We start from the raw sequence: 24699 nt of genomic DNA, 5'->3' as shown, positions 1-24699 counted from the left end.
AAACGTGCAGTAATTGGGAAATGCCAGAACAACCGTCACTCCACATCATTCCAGTTCATGTACTATTTTGGGAAAACGTGAGGTAGGGTATTGGAAATCAAAAGACTTATTTTCAGTGGACGAGAAAGAGACTATACAAAATCTACTTGATAAACCAGAACGTTCCTAACACAAGATCAGCAAAATCACTACGTGTATTGTGTGTGCTAAAGTCATGTAGAAATGAGTTCCATTCTCAGAGACAAGCCCCACAAAATACCTTGGAATGCATAAGGTTTGTAGGAGCAAAGCCATGAGAGAATCCTTGGAAAAGGGGCACACAGCACTTGGTTTGGTGAGGCATGTGAAGTCCACTGAGGGGAGCATGTGTGTGCCCATGTGTGTGTGTGTGTGTGTGTGCATACATGTATATGTGTGCGTGTATGTATTTGTGTCTTTGTGTGTCTCTGTACATGTGTTCATGCATGTGTATCTATGTGTTTGTGTTTAGGTATTTGTGCATGTGTCTGTATGTCTACATGTATGTATTTGTGCATGCCTGGTTTTGTACATGAATGCCTGTATTTGTGCATGTGTGTCTCTGTATGTGTGTTCACATGTGTGTGTGTGTGTGTGTGTGTTGACTGAATACTTCCCAGAAAAATTCTTTCTTATTTGAAGCAACCATAAAGGCAGAAGAAGGGGAGTTGATTAAAGGGTGATAAAGTTAACATGCAAGAATAAAATTCATACTGTTGTCCCATGAAGAGTTTTGAAGAGTCTCTGAATTGTAGGTTGCTGGGATACTGGGAAACACTAGTGCTGCAGGCTGTTCATCATTGTGTACACAAATGCTTTATATGGGAAGCATTTTCAAGTTTGGAAAATCTGGATTCCAGTAAATCTGGGATAATTGGTTACCCATTGGAAAAAAAATAAAATTAATTTCCATTTCATAACTCAACATTTTAAAATTATTAAGTTTAAAAAAATTAGCATGATATTCTTTTTTATTCTTTATTAGAGTTATGTTTATTTGTTGTAGAAAGCTTCAAATATGTGGAAATTGGAAACAAGAAATCGGAGCATCCACAGTTTCATACACAACCTTCAATAATCATTATCAACCTTTTGGTGCAAGTTTCTTTTTTCACGTAATTCACTTTATTTTTTAAGCATCTATAAGATAACTTTGGGCAATTTTGTACAATAATTTTTTCCATAGACATGTTGACATCATCTTTTCCCAATGGTATTAAAGACTTTTGGTAAACATTTTTAATGGTTAAATAATAGTCAGTTATTAAAGGAACATAATTTAGTCATTAATCTTCAATTTAGGTTATTCATACTATTTGAGTACTGAATAGCTTTGAGCTTAAAAGTTTCTCAGGATGGAGTCTCTGAAGTAGGTTTACTGAGTCAAAGTACATGAATGTTTTCAGAGCTCTTGCAGGATACTTTTGAACACCATGCATTTTGCATTCAGCTTTATCTTCACAGCGTGTTCATTAGCCTTTCCTCACACATACTACAGGCTCCTGTGCTTTTTATTTTATTTATTTATTTTTATTATTGCTTGTTCAAAACATTACAAAGCTCTTGACTTATCATATTTCATACATTTGATTCAAGGGGGTTATGGACTCCCATTTTTACCCCGTGTACAGATTGCAGAATCACATCGGTTACACATCCACATTTTTACATATTGCCATACTAGTGACTGTTGTTAGATTGTGGAATTGGGAAGATCTTTTTAACCTATAAAATTATTAATGAAGTCATTGGTAGGTTTAAACATAAACATTAAACCCTTCTAAATTGTTGTGGGACTCTTCAGGCATTCGGCAGAGGAGGGGAGAACTGAAGACATTCGCAGCGGATGGAGGTGAGAGCTCTGGCATCTGTGAAGAGATCCCAGGAAGTAATGAAAAATGGGCCCCTAAAAGAAAAACTATGAAGCACGGTTTACTCAGAAATACAGTTGCCCAGTGCACGGAAAGATCCTCAGACTCTGTGAAAGCAATAGGAAGCTTCCTTTGTCCACCAGAGGCAAAAGCACAGATTGGTAGTATGTGACAGCGTAAATTGAGACAGATACCTTGGCAGCAGATCAGATTAATAATGTGCATATTCTCTGACTCAATAATTCTGCTTCTAGGAGTATATTCTTTACAGACTTGAGGAGCTTGCAAAACTGTCCTCACTGTGCCAAGTAAATTGGGGAAACTGGAAACATCCCAGGGCCCAACAGTGCAGGACTGGTAGGGTCAATGATGATTCCTCGAGGTGGCAACAAGCCTTTAAGTAGTTCTGTGTACACTGATGGGAGAAATGTGGACGTAACAAGTGAACTAAGTGGGTTTGGCAGAGTGTCTGATCTGGAGGGTAGGGGGCTTTATCTGTGGGCACCTGCATTGGATTCGAGTCTGTGATTTAGATGGGAGACTACAGCAGACTGGCTGACTGGTTATAAGAAGCAAGTGGTGGACTCTTAATTTGTATATCACTTTATGATGACTACTTCACAAATGTGCTTGCTAAGATAAAAAGCTAGCATTCTTTCAAATGTGGTTGCACATTTGAAAGTAACTCCTCAGCATTCAGCAACCTGACATCCAGCTGATGCTTGTTCAAAGAATTTGGTGACAGAACACAACTTTCATAAGACATTACACGCTACAGTATACTACCCAGCACTCATGAACTTCTGTAAAAATTGGTACAGGGTGGTAGTGGTTTTTCAGGGCCACATGAAGTCTGTGTGGGAGAGTGTTTGTGATCATAGGAGCTGAACTTGGAACAGGGCAGTGTGTCTCCAGTATGCTGTTGTCAACGTGCTGATCTCCTCATGAAACCAGTGTTCCTATTTTATCTAATCAGGTTTTGGAGTAATAATAATTTCATGTATTAGCCTTAAATGAAAATCTAAGCAGAGAATTTGATAATTATTGAAAGATATGCATTAGCACCTCTTGAAATCAGTGCTACCCTCAGTGTAGCACAACTTTTTCCTGGAAAGAAAACAATCAGCCATTATTCCTTGGCTCCTCTTTTTCAGAGTTGGTCTGTTTCTTTGCTGAGCCAGCCTACACACACAAACACTGTCTTATCATCTGGTTGTGTAAGGAATTATAGCTCCTGATTTAAAGTAGGGTTTCACTGTTTCTCTCTGATTCAATATTTTGGAGTTGCTAACCCTGTTTATCATTGTGTCCAACCCCGCTGTAAAACTGAGATAGTGCCTTTCATAGTATGCACATTGTAAGCACTCAGTGCACGATTCTGAGGTTGTGCTTGAGAACACCTGATGGCACTGTTATGTGGGGCTCTCTGTGCCTGTCTAGTTCTTGCCGTATTGCTGTTCTCAGGTGATCTGACTATTGCTTAGTCTCATGCGTTCTTTGTACAATCCATGTTTTTTCTCCATGGGGGAGGTTGTTGACCCTTTTTATCACATTTTCCCCATTTCTATCCATCCTCATCATAGGCTTTCCTGCCGCCCGAGGCTCAGCCGTAGCACTGCGCATCCCATTCCAACGGTGACTCCCTCTGCTGCACCCAGCCCAGCACCATGGGGACGGCTCAGGTACTGTGTGATCCAGCTGCTCCTGTTCCCTGTATTTGTTCTTTGGGGTGCTCATGCTTAAGCATTTCCTCATGTGATGGGCTCTCTGCCCCAGGTGGGGGTACTGGGACAAGGCCCACAGTTCAGCCGCCAGAGGGCCCAGGGGTGGCTGGAGAGGGCTCAGTGGGCTGAACGTTGATGCGAGGAGGCCAAGCAGGCCTGAAGGCCAACCAGGGCTGTAGGCAGATACTTTTCCAGTCAGATAGAGGCGCGTGTGAACCTGGAAATGTGGCGTCTGTTTTTGTATGTAGCTGAGAAGCAATGGAGGCATCATGGTGATCGAGGTCCACCTGAGGTGTTGGCTGGCTGTTGAGTGTGCCCAGCGGAGCCCACCCAGGCATGAGGACGTGACTGAGCTAAGTGCCCAGCCTCACAGCTGAGCTTCCCTAATGGCGGGCTGGCTGTCCATGTGATTTCAAAGCTGTCTCGTGCGTGGAATCCGGATGCTGTGGCTCCACTGTTAGGTGCAGGGAGAAAATCTGCACCCTCAGAGCTGAGACCTGGTGAGACCTGGTGAGTAGGATACAAGCTTCACTGTGCAGACCTTTCCCTGTTCTCTTCCCTGATACCACAATGGAAGCATCAAGTCCTGAGGCCCTCCCGGGAACACAGGGGCTCCAGTACCAGCAGGGCCCGCTCATCTGAGTGTACCCAAGTCCTGGGTGCTCCTGGGAGCACAGAGCTGCAGCAAGTGTTTGAGAGCAAGGTTATGGCACTTACCCCTCCTGGTGCCAGTGTTTTGTTTTTGCTTCCTGGAAAGAGGTGTTTCATTTGTCTTGTGGAAAGGAAGTGGGTATTATGCAAAATATGTTGTTATTTCTTACTTCAGAAAAGATCTGATAAAAATTGTCCAAATTTCACAGGGATAATTGTAGCCACGGCTGCCTGTGGTCTTCCTCCAGTCTCTTTTCTTCTGTCTCACTCAATGGCAGCTTGAAGCTCTTGTACAGGGTTCTAGCACTTTCTTAATGATTTGATAGGCTCAGAAGACAGTGTTGATCTCCTGCTGTTGCACAAGGTCACTTGGGCAGGAACTGCTGCTCTTTTGCTGGGACCTCAGGAGTTTGTGAAGAGTTTTGGAGGGGAGGGGATATAAGACAGTTTTTTTTTTTTTTTTTCCTCCTCTTACTATCTGTTTTCTCTTTGATTCAGCAGAGACAAGCAAGCTCTTCAGTAAATACCCTGCATCTGGCATGGGGCAGTTACATATTTGTTCAAGGAATTTGGATTCTTGATTGGAACTCTGGGTCATTTAAGCTCATCTGTTAAAAAGGATAGAGGGCACTGTGTAGCCTTCTGACAGGCCTGGGTGAAGCATTCCCACCCCTCAGCCCCCTGCAGGGCAGGCCCAACAGGACAGAAGGCCTGTGATGGTGGCAGGGCCCTCCTTCGTGCTTGCTGCTACGCAGGGCTATTGGGTGGCAGGATGTGGGGTTGGGGTGGGGAGAGTAGGGGACTGTTCCTGCTCTAACTGTCAGGGGTGTTGGAAAAATCTTTTGTCTTGTTCAGACTGTTTTATGTTCTGGGTAGGGTCACTGGCTACACAGGGAGCTGTCACGCACGTGTAGGGAGGTGGTTCAGAAGTGTGGGGTGGCCACAGCAGAGACATGCCGGAGTCCACTGCTGTCTGCTCATCCACCCTCCCCCTTCTCTTGCCCTCAGGTTGTCCAGTGACTTGTTTTTATGCCAAGATGAGTGTTCCCTGGCTGCTAGCACCCATCTAGCACCATGGACTCTGTTCCTCCCCTGCAGCCCACTTCACTCTGCAGCCATATACTAAGCAGGGATGCAGATGCAGCCTGTGCTGCCTTAGCAAGTCTGCCACATGCTGGTTCACTTTTCCTAGGTGAGGATACAGGTGACACAGCCAAGAGAATCATGGGTGGCTGATGGAGCTCTGGTGTTTGGTGCCCACCCTCGCCTCTGCACCACCTGCCCATCTCCCCGGGCTGCAGCCCTGCTGGTTGGGTCTCTGCCTTATGCTGGAGGTGGATGATGGGCTGGTGGCTGTGTCTTCCACCAGCCTTTCCCACAGATGTGGTCCTGTTGGTAAGTAGCTCTAGACACGCCCTCTTCCGTAGCAGAAAGTCCCGGCACTCCACAGTGTGGGTGGCTCACACTCACTTCCTGTTGGCCTGTGGATCCAACTCGGTCCCAGCTAGATTCACTGGAGTCCCCTCAGCTCCCCTGACAACTGGCCCCTTCTGGGAATTCCACCTTGGGTGCCCTGACACCGAGGCAGCAGCTGTAGACATGTAAGGACCAGGAGCTTGAGAGATGCTACCCTGTGGTCCTCAGGCTTCCTGGAGCCATGTACTCCTGATGCAGAGGAGTAGCAGCGTGTGTCAGCTCAGTCCTGGTACAGGGCACATCCCCATCCTGTGGGAACAGGCTTTTAGGACAACTCCCAGCCCCCCACTGCAGGGAGGAGCTGCTGCTGCGGTCCCTGACCCCAAAGGCCCCACAGGGTCTCCTGCAGAGGATCCCTCCACAGCTCCAGTGCTGCTGAATGGGCCCTGGAACTGAGACTGCCACAGCCTGCAGCTTTGCCCTGGCTGGAACAAGGCACTTTGTTGGACTGTGGCTGTGGAGGGTGGTACTCTGGGGGATGCACAAACACTGCTGCCATTCCCATCGCGGGAGGCCATGGGGCTCTTCCTGGCCTGGCAGGCTGTGCAGCAGGGTCCCTGGCCCCCACAACTGGATGCCTGCAGGGTGAAGGCCACATGCACCTGTATACAGAGCCAAGTGTCCCCTGCAAGCTCATCTGTCCCCACAGAGAACCATAAGCTTTGGACTCAATTGGTGTGAAGCTGTTTTTAGTTTGTGGGGTCTGTAATGATGTCGCCTCTCTTGTTCTGCATGTTGCTAATTTCTTTTCTTCATCAGTCTGAGGTTTATTAGTTTTATTGATTTTTTTTCCCTCAATGAGCCAGATTCTGGTTTCACTGGTTTTTATTGTTGTTTTTATATTCTGTGCTTCACTGATATCTCCTGTGGTCTTTGTTATTTTCTTTCTTCTGTTCGTTTTGGTTTTAATTTGCTCTTCATTTTTGTTCTTTTGAAGGTTACAGCTAAAGTCATTGAACAGACTGTTCTTTTCCAGTACAGCATTAGGAATTCATTTAGATTTCCCTGGGATTTTCTGCCTTGCTTGCTGCCAGATCTTCGTGTACGTCCATAAACATTCTTGGAGGTAGTGAGGCTGCTTGGAAGCCATGCGGTCCTGAGGTTTGTTGATGGAGTCTACCCGGCCTTCTCCCTGCCTGCTCTGGGGCTCAGGAACCCTGTGACTGCTGTGACCCCACCCTCTTCAGCTGTTGGTGACCTTACTGACTTGGTTTTACGGATTGTGTGTTCTTGCTTTCCAGCTATGTTTGGGATTGACTTTTTTTTTTTTTAAATAAATCTCTCTAGTGTGGGGATTTAAGAAGGGAGAGAGAAGATAACGGATATCCTCATTTCCCTACCTCCCTCCAATCTGTGTACAGTTTTTCATGGAAAGATCCAGTTTGTTTTTCCTGTCTCACCAGGAGAATGTGTTTTGGAATTGGGGAAAGACTCTTTCCCTGTTCTCCTAGGCTCTAGCTCTAGTTCCTCTGATACCTTGATTCCTGATAAGAGTGGTTTTGCCCCTGGGGACACCCAGTCAAACCTGGAGTCATTTTGGACAGTAGCAAGCTCCTGCTGGTCTGGAATAGGGGTCAGGACTGCTGCGGACAGCCTGCGGTGCCCAGGATGCCCCAAAACAAGGAGTTATCTGGACCAAAATGATAAAGAGGCAAGGTTGAGAATCCTTGCTTGGTCTTTCTGACCTAACCTCTTGGAATATAAATGAGCATGGCAAGGAGAGAGTATGATCTTGGACAGAACTGGGTACAGTGTGAGGGTTCTTCATGGGGACTCATGGGACACAGTGGTGGCAGGTTTGCATGCAGATTCATTTAAATTGATTACGCATTTGGATGTTGGGGGTAGCAATGAAGTGACTTATCCCACGGTGAGCCTGCCTTTGGTGTAAGGTACACTGTGGCGGCCCTCCCATGGAACTGCCATTTCTGCTGTGCCTGGATAAGCAGGACAGACTGCATTGTGATATAGTCTCATTTAAAGTAAGAGAAATCACAGAAGGGATTAACCATTTTGGTTTTTTAGTGCATTAGAGTTATACATAGTAGTTGGGTTCCTTTTGACAGAATCGTTCGTGCATGGGGCCTTTTCCCTGCCATCCGTCCTCCCTGTGCTGCTCCCTCTGCTTACCTTCCTTTCACTCCTTATTTTTTAATTTGTTTATTTTTAATCAGAACTTTATAGTTGTACATAGTAATGGGTTCATCCTACATGCATGGAAATGCATCTCTGTTTGTGATCCCCCCTTTCCTTTCCTGTCCTCCCTCCCTCCCTCTAAGCTGCTAGACTTCCTTTTGCTTATCTATTAATTTGTATTTGATTGGATCTTTATGCGATCCTGTCTTTCCCTCTCCCTTTGCTTTGTTTTACTCCAGCTTCTGCATATGAGAGAAAACATTCAACCTTTGAGTTTCTGAGTTCGGCTAATTTTACTTAGCAGGGTATTCCCCATTTCCATCCAGTTACTGGCAAGTACCATAATTTCATTCATTTTTTGTGACTGAGTAAAACTCCATTTTACACACACACACACACACACTTGTAAACATTTATAATACACAAATATTATGAATACATTTATGTGTGTGTGTGTGTGTGTGTATCTCACAATTTTTTAATGCATTCATCTACTAGTGGCACCTGGGTTGATTTCATCATTTAGCTTTTGTGAATTGTTCTGCTATAAATATTGAGGTAACTATCACTATAATATGCCAATTTTAGATCTTTTGGTGAAATACCAAGGACTGGGATAGCTGGGTCATGTGGTGGTTCCATCCCTAGTTTTCTGAGGAATATCCATACTGCTTTCCAGGGAGGTCATGGTAATTTGCAGTCCCACCACCAGTGGTTAAGTAGACCTTTCTCCACAACCTCACCAGCATTTATTGTTGTTCATATTCTTGATAATTGCCGTTTGACTGGAGTGAGAGGCAATCTTAGTGTAGTTTTGATTTGCATTTCCCTGGTTGCTACAGATGTTGAACATTTTTTTTCCCAAATATTTGTTGGCCATTTGTGTTTCTTCTTTTGAGAAATTTTTGCTGAGTTCTTTTGCCCATTTATTGATTGGATTATTATTATTTTTTTGGTGTTTAGTTTTTTGAATTCTTTATGTATTCTGGATATTAATCCTCTATCAGAGGAATAGCCAGCCAAGATTTTCTCCCATTCTGTAGGCTCTCTCTTCAATCTCTTAATCATTTCCTTTGCTGTGCTGAAGCTTTTCTGGTTTGATGGCATTCCACTTATTGTTTCTTGGTTTTATTTATTGCACTTTGGGGGTCTTGTTAACGAAGTTGTCCCAGCACCTATATGATGGAGTGTTTACCCTACCTTTTCTTCTAGCAGTTATAAAGTATCTACTCTAATTCCTAAGTCTTTGATCCAATTCAATTTGAGTTTTGTGCAGGGTGAAAGATAAGGGTCTAATTTAATTTTTATATGTATAGCTATCCAATTTTCCCAGCACCATTTGTTGAAAAGGCTGTTTTTTCCTCCAAGATATATTTTTGGCAACTTTGTCAAATATCAGATGGCTATGGGTTTGTGGATTTGTCTGTGTCTTCTATTCTGTTCCATTGGTTGTCTTGTCTATTTTGATGCCAATACCATGCTGTTTTTGTTATATAGCTCTGTAGTATAATTCCAGATGAGGAATTATGATACCTTCTGTTTGCTTTTCTTTCTTAGTATTGCTTTGGCTATTCTGGGTCTCTAATTTTTCCAAATGAATAGAAGAATTGTGTTTTTTTTTTTTCTAATTCTGTGAAGCATGTCATTGGTATTTTGATGAGAATTGCATTGAATATATATGTTTCTTTTTCTAGTATGGCCATTTTGACAATACTGATTTTGCCTATCCGAGAAGATGGAATATCTTTCCATTTCTAAGATCTTTTTCTATTTCTATCTGCATTGTTCTATAATTTTCATTGTTGAGCTCTTTTTCCTCTTTGGATAGATTATTTCCTAAGAATTTAATTTTTTTGTGGTTATTGTAAATGGGATGTTTTTCCTGATTTCTTCTTAGGCTAAATCACTGTTGGATTATAGGAAAGCTATTGATTTGTGGGTGTTGGTCTTATATCCTGCTACTTTGCTAAACTCATTTATAAGCTTTAAAAGTCTTCTTGTGGAGTTTTTTGGGTCTTCTAGATATAGGACCATATTGTCAAAAGAGATAGTTTGACTTCTTTTTTTCCTATTTGTATCCCTTTTATTGCTTTTTCTAGCCTGGTCACTCTGACTAATGTTTTGAAAAATATATTGAATAGGAGGGATGAGAGTGGACAGCCTTGTCTTATTCCTGAACTTAGAGGAAATACTCTTCTTTTTTCTCCATTTAGTATAATATTAGCTTTGGGTTTGTCATTAATGGCCTTAAAGATGTTGAGGTAAGCTCCTTTGATACCTTGCTTCTCCCGTGTTTTTAACATGAATAGGTATTGGATTTTTATCAAAGACCTCAACAGATGCAGATCTGTTGAGATGATCATGTAATTTTTGTCCTTAATTCTGTTTAAGTGGTGCATTATACTTATTGATTTGTGTATGTTGAACCCACTTGCATCTCTAGAATGAAACCATCTTGATCGTGGTGTATTATCTTTTTAATCAGTTTTTAATGCCATTTGCTAATATTTTATTAAGAATTTTTGCATCATGTTCATCAGGGCTCTTGCTGTAATTTTTTTTCCTTGCTGCATTTTTAAAAATTAGTTCTAATCAGTTATACATGACCATAGAAAGATCTTCAATTCATTGTACACAAATGGAGCAGAAGTCTTCACTTTTCTGGTTGTACATGAATTAGAGTCATACCATTCATGTAATCATACAAGTACCCAAGGTAATGATGTCCATCTTATTCCACCATCTTTTCTACCCCTTTGCCACCTTCCCTGCTCCTTTGCCCCATCCAAGTTCTTCCACTCATCCCACATCCCCTCCCCCATTATAGATTAGCATCTACTTATCAGAGAAAACATTCAGCTCCTGTTTTTTGGGGGGATTGGCTTATTTTGCTTAGCATGAAATTCTCCAACTCCATTCATTTACCTGCAAATGCCATAATATTACTCTCTTTTAATTCTGAATAATATTCCATTGTGTATTGTACCACAGTTTCTTTATCCATTCGTCTATTGAAGGGCATCCACAGTTTAGCTACTGTGAATTGTGCTGCTGCAAACATTGATGTGGTTGCGTCATTGTCATATGCTATTTTGTAAGTCCTTTGGGTATAGACTGAGGAGTCAGATAGCTGGGTCAAATGGGGGGTCCATTCCAAGTTTTCTAAGGAATCTCCATACTGCTTTCTGTTTTGGTTGCACCAATTTGCAGTCCCACCAGCAGTGTATGAGTGTGTCCTTTTCCCCCACATCCTTGCCAGCACTTATTGTTGCTTGTTTTCTTAATAGCTGCCATTCTGACTGGAGTGAGATGAAATCTTAGAGTAGTTTTGATTTGCATTTCTCTAATTGCTAGAGATGCTGAACATTTTTCCATGTATTTGTTGATTGATTGTGTATCACCTTCTGAGAAGTGTCTCTTCAGTTTATTAGCCCATTTATTGATTGGGTTGTTTGTGGGGTTTTTTTTGGTGTTAAGTTTTTTGAGTTCTTTATATATCCTGGAGAGTAGTGCTCTATCTGATATGCATGTGGCAAAAATTTTTTCCCAAAATGAAAGTTCTCTCAAAGGTACAGAATAGAAGACACAGAGACAAACCCACATAAATACAGTTATCTTATGCTAGACAAAGGTGCCAAAAAATACACTGGAGAAAAGATGACCTCTTCAACAAATGGTGCTGGGAAAACTGGAAATCCATATGCAGCAAAATGAAATTAAACCTCTATCTCTCACCTTGCACAAAACTCAACTCAAAATGGATCAAGGACCTAGGAATTTGACCAGAGACCCTGCACCTAACAGAATGAAAAGTAGGCCCAAATCTCCATCATGTTGGATTAGACCCTGACTTCCTTAACAAGACTCCTAAAGTGCAAAAAATAAAATCAAGAATCAATAAATGGGATGGATTCAAACTAAAAAGCTAATTCTCAAAGAGGTGAAGAGAGAGCCTTGATGCATCTTTGTCTGGTCTTGGTATCAGGGTTATACTGGATTCATAAAAAGTATTTGGGAGTGTTACCTCCCTTTTAATTTTGTGGAAAGTCTGGTGTTAGTTTTTCTGTGAAGTTCTGGTAGAACTTAGCTGAGAATCCATCCAGTTTCTGGGATTGTCTTTTTTAGAAGGCTTTTAATTGCTGTTTCAATTTCATTACTTGATATTGGTCTATTTAGCTTTTCTATATCTTCCTGATTCAATTGGGGCAAGTCATATGATCTAGAAATTTGTTGATATCTTCCAGACTTTCCAATTTATTTGAGTATAAATTTTCATAATAGTTTCTGATAATCCTCTGGATTTCAGAAGGGTCTTCTTTTTCTTTTTCATCTCTGATCTTGTTGGTTTAGTCTTCATACCCTTTCTTTTGGTTAGTTTGACTAAGGGTTTGTCAATCTTATTTATCTTTTCAAAGAACCAATTTTTCCTGGAATGATCCTGTATATTGGTTTCTTATTCTCAATTTCACTGATTTTAACTCTGATCTTAATTATTTCCTGTCTTCTACTTGTTTTGCGGTTAGTTTGTCAGTCTTTTTTTCTAAGGCCTTGAGGTGGAACATAAGCTTATTTATTTGGGATTTCTCTAATTTTTTAATTGGGCACTCAGTGCTATAAAAGTTCCTCTTAGAATTGCTTTCATACTGTCCCAGAGATTTTTATGTTGTATCTTTGTTCTTGTTAATTTCTAAGAATTTCTTTATTTCTATTTTCATTTATTCTTTGATCCATTCTTCCATTTATGAGCACCTTGTTCAATATCCATGTGTTTATATGGCTTAAATTATTTTTTCTACTGTTGATTTCTAGCTTTAGTCTATTATGATCTGATAGGATATATGAGATTATATCAATTTTTTTTTGTATATGCTAAAATTTGATTTTTGGCAAATGATCTAAGATTTGCTTTTTGGCCTATAATATGATCTATTTTGGAAAAACTTCCATGTGCAACTGTAAATTTAGCTCTTTTGGGACACAATATTCTGTAGATGTTCATTAGGTACATTTAATTTGTAATGTTGTTTAGGTTGAAATTATTTTCATTGATTTTATGTTTTGATGACCTCTCTATTGGTGATAAGACTGTTGAAATCATCCAGTTTATTGTGTTGGTGTCTACATGGTATTTAATATCATGGAGTATTTGTTCCATGTAATTGGATGCATTGACGTTGTTGGCATAAGTGTTTACTATTATTACATCTTCTTGTTGGATTGCTCCCTTTACTAGTATGTAACGGCCTTCTTTGTCTCTTCTGATTAATTTTTGCTTGAACTCTGCTTTGTCAGATATGAGATCGTAATTCCTGCTTGCTTTAATAGACCATATGCTTAGAATATTTTTTTGCCATCTTTTTACCTTCAGCTGGTGGATGTCTTTGCCTATAAGATGAATCTCTTGAAACCAGCATATAACTGGATCTTGTTTTTTTGATCCACCCTGCTAATCTGTGTTTTTAATTGGGGAGTTGAGACCATTAACATTCAGCATATATGTGGATATGTGTTTGTGGTTTCCTGCCATTTTGATATTTTGCTATATTTTATCTTATTTTAATTCTTATTTAATGGATTATTCTTCTATTGAACTTCCTCTGTTTGTGAGCTTTTGGAATTGTTATTTAGTTCCTATGTGTGCAGTTTATCTTTGAATATTCTTTGTAGTGCTGGCTTGGTACTCATGAAAATTTTAATTTAATCTTCTTGTTGAAAAGTTTTATTTCCCTCTCAAATTTGAAATTGTGTTTTGCTGGGTGTAGTATCCTCAGCTGATAGTTGTTTTCTTTTAGGGCTTTGAATTTCCCATTCAAGGACCTCCTTGATTTTAGGGTCTGAGATGAGCCTTTTTGGTTTGCTTCACATTTGTGACTTGCTGTTTCTCTCTTATGGCTTTTAATAATCTTTCCTTATTTTCTATGTCAGATATTTTGATTATGATATGTCTTAGTGAGCTTCTCATTTGAGTGAGTCTATTTGGGGTCCTTTAAGCATCCTGTACGTGGATGTCTATCTCATTTCTGATATGGCAACAGTTTTCCATAACTATCTCATTGAAAATGTTCTTTGTATCTTTTGTTTGTGTCTCTGTGTTCTTTTTTATATCAACAATTCTCAGGTTTGGTCTTTTAAAGTTGCTCCAGAGTTCTTATAGATTCTGGTCGTGCGTGTTCTAAAATTTTTTCCCCTTATTGCCTTCTTTGCACTCAAGATCCTATAGCCCGTCTTTAATGTGTGAAGTTCTATTTTCAAGGGTGAGGTTCTGTTTTCTACACCATCTAACTCTTAGTGATGCCTTCAAGTGAGTTTTTAATTTGATTGATTGTGCCTTTCATTTCTAGGAGTTCTGCTTGGTTTCTTGTCACTGTTGCTATTTCTTTATTAAAGTGGTCTTTCATCTTCTGTAATTGCTCTCTTAATTTCTTCCTTAGATCTTCTTTTAGTTCATTGAACATTTTAATAATCAGTTCTTTATAATCTTTCTCTAGGTTTTTATCACTTCACTACCAGTGGGATTCTTTGTTGTGGAATTGTGGATTTTGGGGGAGACTTGTTTGCCTGTTTTTTCATGTTTTCAGAGCCCTTGGACTTGCTCATCAATTGAGGTGGATTCCTCCATCTCTTTTTTGTGTGTGTGTGTTTGTTCTTTTGTGTGTAATTAACTTATTTGTTCTGGGACTTTTCTCTGTTGTTGATGTCTGTTTAGATGCCCGAGGTGGAGCCTGAGTTCCCTCTCTAATTGTCTTTACTTGGGTGGGGCCTGAGCTCTCTCTCTCTGACTGTCTTTACTGGGGTTCTTGTTAGTTTTAGGACTTTTGTCTCCCTACTTTCTTTATGGCTGAGTAAAACCCCATTGTGTATATATACCACATTTTCTTAATCCATTTATCTATTGATGGACATCTGGGCTGATTCCATAATTTGGCTATTGTGAATTCACAGAAAGAATTCTTAGCATTAGTTCCAGGTCCAGCCTCAATCATTCCGAATGTAAAAATATAATTAATTTTGTAAAAGAAAATTCTCATTCTTAAGGCAACCGTGAATAGACCTGTGTTGCTCAGAGATGAGGAGTAAGTAGGAATAAAAATTAAATAGGAACCATTTATTATCTTAAATGTCTAAATAGAATAGATTCACATTCCAAGAACGGTGTGTATCAAAACAGCATTGTTCCTTTCCATGTGGTAAAGAATCTTTGGATTTTACTTAGGTTTTGGAATGCTGTCTGATTTCTTCAAATGTGCTTAACTTTGACAAATGTAACTTTTTGTCTTTATTAAGCCCATGTCCTATTTGGCTTTAGTTTCTGTTTGTCTAAGATAGGAAGAGTCCATAATGCCTTATCCCCCTCCCCCTTACCGGTAGGACCTTAAGAGCAGGATGTCACCTGTCACACCTGCAGAGAATCCGGTCTCTGATGTTTCATGAGAAGATAGGGGCAGAACGTGTAAAAATAGCCAATATTTGTGTGTTGGTTGGAAACCTGGGTTTTGACTGAGGTTCTTCAGTGTGGGGGCAGATGTGTCCCACTCCTGTTCTTCTACTACCTGCAATGTGAGAGGCGGCTTTGCTTGTGACTCCAGAGTCCTTTTAGTTCGTAGGGACTTCTAGCTATTGGGAGATGAGGATCTTCACTTTTGTAGTCAATTCCAGCTCCTGTACTTCAGCAAATTAGGAAGTAAATTTGCATTTAAAAATAAAGCATAAAAATTATTTATAGAAGTACCTTCTTTTAAGCTAATTATTATAGAATTATCAAAACTATAATTATAGATTCTTTTAAATTATTTATTATTTTCTCTGTTTAAAAACTGTGTCTCATGGAAAAGTGAACACAAACAAAATGAACAAAAAATGTTCAGAGATTGCCACTAATGGATGATTTTGGTTTATTTCACTTCGTTTTCTGTGCGGAAGGTTCTCTTCCTTCTTTCCCTCCTTTTCCAGTTCATGAATTGCATGGTTGGGTCATTTACTCATTTCAGTATTACTGGGATTTTTTGTTTCTCAGATTGACATTTGAGTTCAGCTTTATCATGTTTTATATATAAGAATTAATTCTGAGTAGTCATATCTGGAAAAGAGCCCCAAACACAAACCGCCCATTTTTATACAATTTTTGCATTTCTGTCTTCAGTCCTGAATTTACTCTGAATAGATGTAGGACTCTCCTTACTTCTGCTGCAGATTGGTTGTCTAGTCGTCACACCCTCCACTGAGAGATGCTGCTGTCAAGTTCCTGGCATGGGCATCACTGGGCCCGGGAACATTCATCAGTTCATAGTGCACTTTTATTGTACTTCCTTCTGTTGTTTTTCTTTGCAAACATTCATGTTGCTGCTTTGTAGTGTGGGCTTTAAGCTACGTGGCCATGTGGGGAGCCCAATCAGCACCTTGGGAGAGGCCACATATCCCAGCAACCGGGCTGCATTGTGGCACCCTCCTGTGCTGACAGCAAGTCTACTGGGTTTGTAGGCACAAGAGCTTGGGGAGCAGGTCGGGAAGCCGTGATGTTGCCAAGCCCTTCCCAGACTTCTTGGGGAGGGGCAGAGCAGAGCTAAGCGAGCTCCTCTGTGCCTGTGCAGTGGAGAGCTCATGACCACAGTGTCTTATCCTCCGAGGTCCAAGAGCATGCCTCATGGTTGTGCAGGTCAGAAGGTTGACACCGGTCTCCTGGGGCTGAGATCAAGGTGTGTAAAGGGCTCAGCTCATCCTGGAGCCTTTGGGCAGGTCAGCCATGTGTCTTTTCCTTCTTCCCCAGATCCTGGCTATGTCCTCTCCCCATCTGCAGAGCCAGCAGCCTGGAGGGCTTTCTGTCACTCATCTGCCTTTAAGGACCCCCTAGACTGGGTCTACCAGCTGTCCAGGGCCATTGCCCACCTCAGGAGCCTCAGTCATGGCTGCAGAGTCTCCTCCACATGAAGTCGAATCCACAGCTCTGGGGATTAGGGTGCAGATGTCCTTGGGTCATTATTCTGCTGCCACAGGATTTTTATCTAAATCCATGTTGAGTTTTCATCTGTGGAGATTTTATTTTCATCACGAATTTGCACAAAATCTATACATTTTCTGGACAAATAATTTCACAGTAAAATTTTTTTTCCTGTATTTCATAACAGTGGGTAGGATTAGCTCCTTTGCCATTTTCAAAGTAGTAAAAGGGAAAAGTATGATCCCAAAGAAGACTTTTTGTTTATAGTTTCTTCCCAATTTTGTACTACTTTATTGTTTAGTAAACATTTTAATCCTTCAAGAATAAGGCTTCATGAACTCAAGTGTGGGTCTCTGTGAACATTTGTGCGTGTGCACATATTAGCTTGCACACAGTTCCGTTGTTCCTATGTGTGCTTCCACAAAGACAGCCACTCAGTTAAATTCACCCAACAACTGAGTGGTAGGAGTATCAGAAACATTACCTGCCGCTTGAAACATTGATAAATGTCTAAACTACCCATTGAGCACTTGAAATATCACCTGCTGTATTCATGTGGTGCTGCTTTTCAGTCAGCCAACCTCTGCATTCAGAGATACTCCCTGGAAACCAAAACCCAGGTAGGCGCTACCAGGCCAGGCCTTTGTGTCACCGTCTGCATTTCCGTGGGCCACGCCCAGCTTGCCCCCTTTGCACCCTCTCTGTTGAGCAGGTGCCCATGTTGGCATTTCGATGTTCTGTAACAGCTCTGTAGTAAGGACTTCTCCCCAGCCTGAGGCTGGGCAGGCGTTTTCTGGCCAAGCTGGTGAGGCAGAGCAGCAGTCCTGCTCACAGTTGTGTGCCAAGGGTTTGAGATGGATGTACGTTCCGTTCTCTTGAGCTGCAGTGCCGATGCTCTTGGTCTTGTGGAGAGGGCTCTTGCTGTGTGGCCTGCTGGCCTGGGACTCCTAGGCTCCAGCCAGCGGCCTCCTCGCCTCCTGAGCTGTGAGTACAGCTTTCTCCATACAAGCTTGGGTGGCCAGACTCCTGAGCCCTGGAGGAAAGTGAAACCGCCAGGACCTTTCTGCTGAGTCGAACCTCCACACCTCTGGCTCTGTCACTCCTCTGCCCTAGGCTCCTAGGTCTCTTTGGCTCCCTGCAGGCTGCCTCAGCTCCCTGGGGTTTGTTTTTATCACTTGAATCTGTCAAACATGGACCTGTTCTCCAGGCTTGAGACTGACCTGTGTCCCAGGCATTTTCCTTCCTTGGAGGCCTTTGCTCTTTGAACTGATCTCTACTTACTGAACAAAGTGAGCGCCCAGGTGAAGGGGCATCTGTACTGCAGAGAAGCAGCAGCCCCATCTCTGTGTTATCCAAAGGGCTTAGCCCTGGTGCTGATTTGGATATACCCAGCCCACAGATCTTGCTGGGGAGAGTCCCAGGGGCAGCCATGCACGTGCAGCAGTCCCTCTTCCCAGCAGTCAGCGGTGCTCTGCTGAGGCAGTGTGGCTCCTTGTGGGCTTTCCTTCCTCTGGAACTGACAACCTGCATAGCCGTTCCTGCTGTCCCCCGGTTCAGAGAACCTGTCAGGTGTTCCCTGTGGTGCTCCTCAGCGCGGATGTCCCAGGAATGATGGTTTTTTAGTTAGTTTTTCATTGCTGTGACCTAGAGACCAGACATGGACAATTTTAGAGGAGGAAGAGTTTGTTTGGGTCTCATGGCTTCAGAGGTCTCTGTTCATAGGCAGCTGACTCCACTGCTCTGTGCCTGAGACAAGGCAGAACATCATGGTGGAGGGGTGTGTAGGGTAAAGTGGCAGGGGCCATGGTACTAGGAAATAGAGAGAACGTTCCTTTTCAGGGACAAAATATAAACCTAAAGGCACACCCCTAGGGACCCAGCTCCTCCAGCCACTCTTCACCTGCCTAGAGTTACACCCAGTTAATCCCTATCAGTGGATCAATGCACAGATTATGTTAGGCTCTCCCAACCCAATCATTTCACCTCTAAACTTTCTTGCATTGTCTCTCTATGAGCCTTCGGGGATACCTAATATCTAAACCATAGCAGATAGTAATGGTGAGTTAGTCGGCCCTGCTCAGTGTTTACAGAGACTAAGTACTGGGCATGGGGTGTGCTGGGCTGCTCGTAGACCCTAAAGTGACACCTGGTGGGGGGACGGAGTTGCACTGACAGATGTTGGCACTGTTTTGCCTTCATGAAGCTGGACACAAAAATGGAGAAAGCCAGGCCTCTTCCTCAGAGTGAGCTTGGGTGTGGTGTGGACAAGGGATGATCCCCAGGGCCCTGTGGAGGACCCTTCTCCAGGAGCCTCAGGGTGGGCACCAGGTGCAAGCCCCTCTCCTTGCTGGTGGTGAGGGAGTCCTTCAAAGGGTTGAGTAGACTGGGAGGAGCATGTAGTTCATGACAGAGGGGCAGTTCTGCTCCTGTGAGCCCCCAGATCTGCATTCCTTCTGTGTTGGTGTTCTTGGGCTGCAGGGTCGAAGCCTGAGTTTTAAGAAGACACGTTTACTCTCCTAGTCCTGGAGGCCGAAGGGCCAAGGTCAAATGTGGGCAAGCTGATATCTCTGAGGCCTCTCTGTGTCTTCTCCCTGCATCCTGGAAGGATCCTCCTGATGACTGCCCCTGGGTCTCCACGAGCTCTGTAGAGAGATGGGAGTGAGACCAGGCAGTCTCAGGGCACAGCGGAAGGCATTTTGGGCAAGGGAGTTGTTCAAGGTTCAGGGGCAGGGCCCTGGGTGGTGGGGAAGCTGCTGAGGTAAGAAGGGCCACACTGGCTGATGGGCAGACCCAGCCTCTTGTGCAGCTTTGACATAGAGGTTTGAGGGCACAGTCCGTTTTTCCTTGGCAATGGCCTCTGGCTGCTCTCAGGACAGAGCTGGGTAGGTGCCCTGGAGGCGTCAGAGCCTAACTCTTTGGCTCTATGAAGAGTGTACTTGCCCCAGGGGATGATGAGGCTCCTGCCCAGGGGCTTTGGTGATGTCCAGGGGGGCCTTGAGGAATGCACTACAAGCAGCCAGGTTCCAACTCCAGGTCCTGTGTGGCTGGCACTGGTTCAGGTCAGGACAGCAGGAGGGATCCAGCAGACCTGGAAAGGAGTTTCCTTGAAATGAGGGCCTCGTCTTTCAGATTCTCTGTCAGAGTCTAAAGTGGGCCTTTTACTTAGCCCTGGTTATGAAGATGAGTGGGATTCACTCACGGCATGTATGAGGTTTTGGGAGGCTGTTTCATGTCCAGTGTGGACTAGGTCATGGGAATCAAGTTCCTTGGTTCCTGAGAAATCCTCTCTGTCATGATGTAGTTTTCTGAGGTGAGTTTATAGAAAGAGCATCAGCAGTAATGTACACCAACTTAGTCCCACTGTTCTAGAGGAACAGGTCTTGAGAGTGCGGAGGAGACAGTGTGCAACATCCTGGTGGGCAGACCCAGCCTCCTGTGCAGCTTTGACATGGAGGTGTGAGGGCACAGTCTGTTTCTCCTTGGCAATGGCCTCTGGCTGCCGTGGTGGCTGCTCATGGGCTGGTGGAGTGAGGCACTCCGCTTGCTGCGGAGAGACATGAGCTTCCTTTGGCTCCATCCTGGCTAGGGAATGAAGGCCCTGCAAGGGTCCCACAGGAATTCTGTGGAACGGCAGATCTGGGAGGTCCTGTAGGCCTAACCAGCAAGGAGAATCAGATTAGACTGCCTCTTTAGCCCTGAAGCCAGCCCCTGGCAGGGATTCAGGACCCCTGGTGCACTCCTGGGAGGAAGCTCATGAGGTCTTCTTGATGCTCACTCATTGCTGACACTGGCAACTGCAAGAGTGTGCACAGAGGGTCCTGGAAAATGGGTTGGGCTTTGCCAGAGAGGGCCCTGGAAGGTGACTTGGACTTTGTCAGGGAGGGTCCTGGAAGACTGGTTGGACTTTGTCAGGAGGGTCCTGGAAGACTGTTTGAACTTTGTCAGGAGGGTCCTTGAAGACTGGTTGGACTTTGCCAGGGAGGGTCCTTGAAGACTGGTTGGACTTTGTCAGGGAGGGTCCTTGAAGACTGGTTGGACTTTGTCAGGGAGGGTCCTGGAAGACTGGTTGAACTTTGTCAGGAGGGTCCTGGAAGACTGGTTGGACTTTGTCAGGAGGGTGCTTGAAGACTGGTTGGACTTTGCCAAAGAGGGTCCTGGAAGACTGGTTGGACTTTGTTAGGAGGGTCCTTGAAGACTGTCAGATCAGGCGGGCGAGGCTTTATTGAGATGTCACTCCCGGGCGGAACTCGATCAGACCCACAGAGGGGACAGGGGAAGGGTCTGAGGAGAAACTGCAGTCAATGGAGTAAGATCCAAACAAGATTCCTCAGTTTGGTCTGCTATGAAGCACAGCATTGCTGAACATAAGTGGGACGGCGGCCCTATTGAATCCAGTAACATTAAGGGTGACGGCCCGATGACAGCCAGTGAAAGGGCAATCGCCTTGGCCCATAAACTGAGAGCGGGTGGTGCCATCCTGTTGCCATGTCGCTTGGATGTAGAAGCCCCATCTGTGGGTTGGAATAGAAGCTTGAGAGAGATTAGTGATTAGTAAAAGAAGGAGAGGGTTGGCGAGAAACTTCCAGTTTGGTGGGCCCCAGTATGGAAGTATGACTGTATGGGGTCAGTGGGGGATGGGGAGCCTCCACGTGATGTTGAGGCCTTTGGAGACTAGTTGAGCAACCTGAGAAGTGAAGACTGGACCGTTGTCGGACTGGATGGAGGTGGGAAGTCCAAACCTGGAAATGATCTGCTCAATGAGGATGGAGGCGACGGTGTCAGCGGTTTCCCTGGAGGTAGGGAAGGCTTCTATCCAACTGTAAGAGAGTGCTATTCCCAAATCACAAACAGTTAAATCCTGTGTCAAGGCCTGACCAAAGAGGTAGGGACTGTCCCTAAAGCCTTGGGGTAGGCCTGTCCATGTTGGCTGTTGAAACCTAAAGAATGTAGGGTCTTTCCATGTGAAGGCAAAGAGGTATTAAGAGTCAGGATGCAGAGGCACTGTAAAGAAATCAGCTTTAAGATCCAGGACAGTAAAGTGAGTGGTCAAAGGGGGATATGAGTAAGAAAAGTGTGAGGGCCGGGAACCACCGGGTGGATGGGAATAACCGCCTCGTTAATTAGGCGCAGGTCCTGCACTAAGTGATAGGCCCCTGAGGGTTTGCGTACCAGAAATACGGGAGTGTTGCAGGGGGAGTCTTAGGGACTCAAGGAAGTTTAGTTTGGGGTTTCAGCTGGAAATGGACTGGCTTGTGGTGGGAGGCTATGACTAGTGTAGAGATGTCCCAGACCTGGGGATCAACTAGATCGGGGGGGCAATGGCACAGTAGGTACTGTCAGGTCATTAGAGAGTGTAAGAAAGGCAGAAGGAGATGGGTGGTAGTATTTTTGGGGTGTGGTTGGAGGGTGGCTCCTAGTAATTGGAGAACATCTCTGCCTAGGAGAGGAACTGGACAAGATGGAATGACTAAAAAAAAGGGAGTGATTGGGTGTCCCTCCAGGGCACAGGCCAGCTTAGCAGTTTGGTTTGGGGAGGAGGGTTTGCCATGAATCCCCATAACTGAGACCTGGGAAGGAAACAGAGGCCTAGAGTGGGCAGGCAAGACAGAATAGGTAGCCCCCGTATGGACTTACCCGCTGCCTGGAGCATTACCCTGGGCTCGGCTAGGGTGATGGGGATCTTCAAGTCTGGGCTTCTTCAGTCTTCTGCGAACCCCAAAAGTTCAGAAGAAGGGACCTTCTGGCTGGTCATACCCCTGCGTAGAGGCGCCGAGGAAGGGCCAGCCATGGGGAAGTCACTCTTCCAATGTCCTGTCTGGTTACAGGTGGGGCATGGCCTGGAAGGAGGCCGTGGGTCTGGGCATTGGCGAGCCCAGTGACCTTCGCATCCACATTTGAGGCAAGCCTCTGGTGGAGAGGAATGCTGGATCCCCTCTGAAACTTCTGCTGGAGACGTAGGCCTCAGGGCCGCTGCCAAGGCCGGGGTTTGGGCGTGACCTTTTTCTGCAATGGAGCCTGCTTCAAAGGCCATTTTCACCAGATCTCAGGTAGGGGTCTGAGGGCCCTCCTCAGCTCATTTGAGCTTTTTCTAATATCATGAGCCAATTGAGTAATGAAATGGGTTGCTAACACTGTAGCCCTGGTGGGAGACTCAAGGTCCAGCTTAGTGTATTTGGTTAGGGCCTCTGTAAGGCGGTTGAGAAATAAGGCTGGATTTTCATCAGGATTCTGGGTAATTTCCCTCAGTTTATCGAAGTTAACTACCTTATTAGGAACTGCTGGCATGCCTGCTATAAGATATTGGACCATGCCAGCACAGTGACGGCGACCTTGTTGGCCATCTTGATAGTCCCAGTTAGGTTCGGTTAGGGGAACAGCTGCTTCACCTGTGGGGAGAGTCATATCTGTTAAACGAATTTGGTCAGCATGATCTTGAGCAGCCTGCTGAATGCGGGCTCGCTCATCTGGGGTCAGAGTAGAGGACAGAACAACATAGACGTCGTGTGCCAGGTAAGGTCATAGGTCTGGGAGAGATGTCGGAATTCCTTAATACAAGCAGAAGAGTCAGCAGAGAAGGACCCAAGAGGTTTTTCAATCTGGGAAAGACTGAAAGATTGAAAGCGAAAATGGGACGTGTACTCCGACCATCCCTTCAGCACCAGCTGCTTCCCTGAGAGGACTAAGGACCTGTGGGTGGTCTGATAAGAGGGAGAAGGGAGGGGTGAGTGGGTGGAGGGATCATGGCTGTAGGAGAGGAGGAAGAGCAGAGGGGTGGAGAAGGAGGGGAAGGGTGGTATCAGTGGAAGAGGTGGGCGGGGAAATCAAGGTAGCAGGAGAGGAAGAAGATTGTGGGGGAGGGGGAGGGGGAGGGGCAGATCCGCAGATCCCATCCACTGCAGCCAGGTGGGACCCATTCTGCCTGCCTGTTGGAACCAGGGCAGCAGAGGGAGGCACGCGTGGAGAGCCAGCAAGGGAGGGAGGAAGGGCGCACGTGTCTGGTGGCCAGGCAGACTGGAAGCATGCAGACTGGGCCTCGAGCAGTGGCTGCAGCAGGGAGGAGGAGGGGACACAGTACCGCTGGGAGGGAATACCGACAGGAAGGATAGGCGCGAAGAGCAGAGGGCAGGTCGGGAGCAGAGAGCAGGGGGCAGAGGGCAGGACGGGAGCGAATCTCACAAAGCCTGAGCGTGGTTTCCCACTTCCCTGTCCGGTGACGGAAATTGTCCGATTCAGTGAGGGTTTAAAATCAACAGTTCCTTCCGGGGGCCATTGTGACCCATTGTCTCAGTGCAGTAAAATACCAGGTGGTTCTTGAATGAGCCCTAACTTGGCAGAATTTGAATATAGACACCCAGAGGACTTTGGGGTCTAAGGAGAGGACTCTGCGTTTCCCATGACCTTCCGGCACCCTCGGGGGTGAGTGGGAGCAGAAAAAGACGTCCCAAATTCTGTCCGCACTCACCTACGGACAGATACGGGCGGGGGCTCTGAGGAGGACTGGGACGTCTCCACAGTCCCCAGAGCCCTGAACAGAACGGGCAGGGCCTATGGCACGCGCGTGACTTACGGATAGACCCCGCAGACAGACAGAAAGAAGGGTTTGGAAGGTCAGGGGAAAGGAGGAACTTACCCCACTCCTGTCCGCCCAGATAAAGGGAGAGGGAAGGAGCTGATGAGAAATTTCCCGGTTTGTTTCAAGGGGGAAGGGATGGGCTTCAATCTCCTGAGGGAGAAGCCCAAAGATCCCTTCCAGGGTGTCGGCACCAAGATGTCAGATCAGGCTGGGCAGGCAGCAACCAAAGAGGCAGATTTAAAAGGGCTGCTGAACAGGCTTTATTAAGATATCACTCCTGGGTGGAACTCGATCAGACCCAAAGAAGGGGACAGG

The 24699-nt window shown here is 44.8% G+C and overlaps 1 protein-coding gene across 4 annotated transcripts in view; it reads left to right on the top strand.

Moving 5' to 3' along the window:
• The window catches only part of Dlgap2 (DLG associated protein 2), a 604909-nt gene that overhangs the window by 77888 nt on the left and 502322 nt on the right, over positions 1-24699 (top strand). For 2 of the 4 annotated variants that reach the window (XM_058580239.1, XM_058580223.1), the window contains exons 1-2: positions 3473-3571; positions 22637-22858. The exons of 1 other annotated variant lie outside the window; for it this stretch is intronic. In XM_058580239.1, coding sequence (XP_058436222.1) covers positions 22820-22858 — 39 coding nt within the window. In that variant the 5' untranslated portion in view covers positions 3473-3571; positions 22637-22819. Of the gene's footprint in view, positions 1-3472; positions 3572-22636; positions 22859-24699 lie in introns of those variants that run through there. One more of the 4 variants, XM_058580237.1, reaches the window with a different exon arrangement.

The sequence above is a fragment of the Marmota monax genome, unplaced genomic scaffold, assembly GCF_021218885.2.
Source record: "Marmota monax isolate L192 unplaced genomic scaffold, Marmota_monax_Labrador192_F-V1.1 WCK01_AAM20220418_F8-fsc00195, whole genome shotgun sequence".
Classification (NCBI taxonomy): domain Eukaryota; kingdom Metazoa; phylum Chordata; class Mammalia; order Rodentia; family Sciuridae; genus Marmota; species Marmota monax.
Note: the sequence above shows the minus strand (reverse complement) of the source record. Positions and strands in the feature narration are given on the sequence as shown.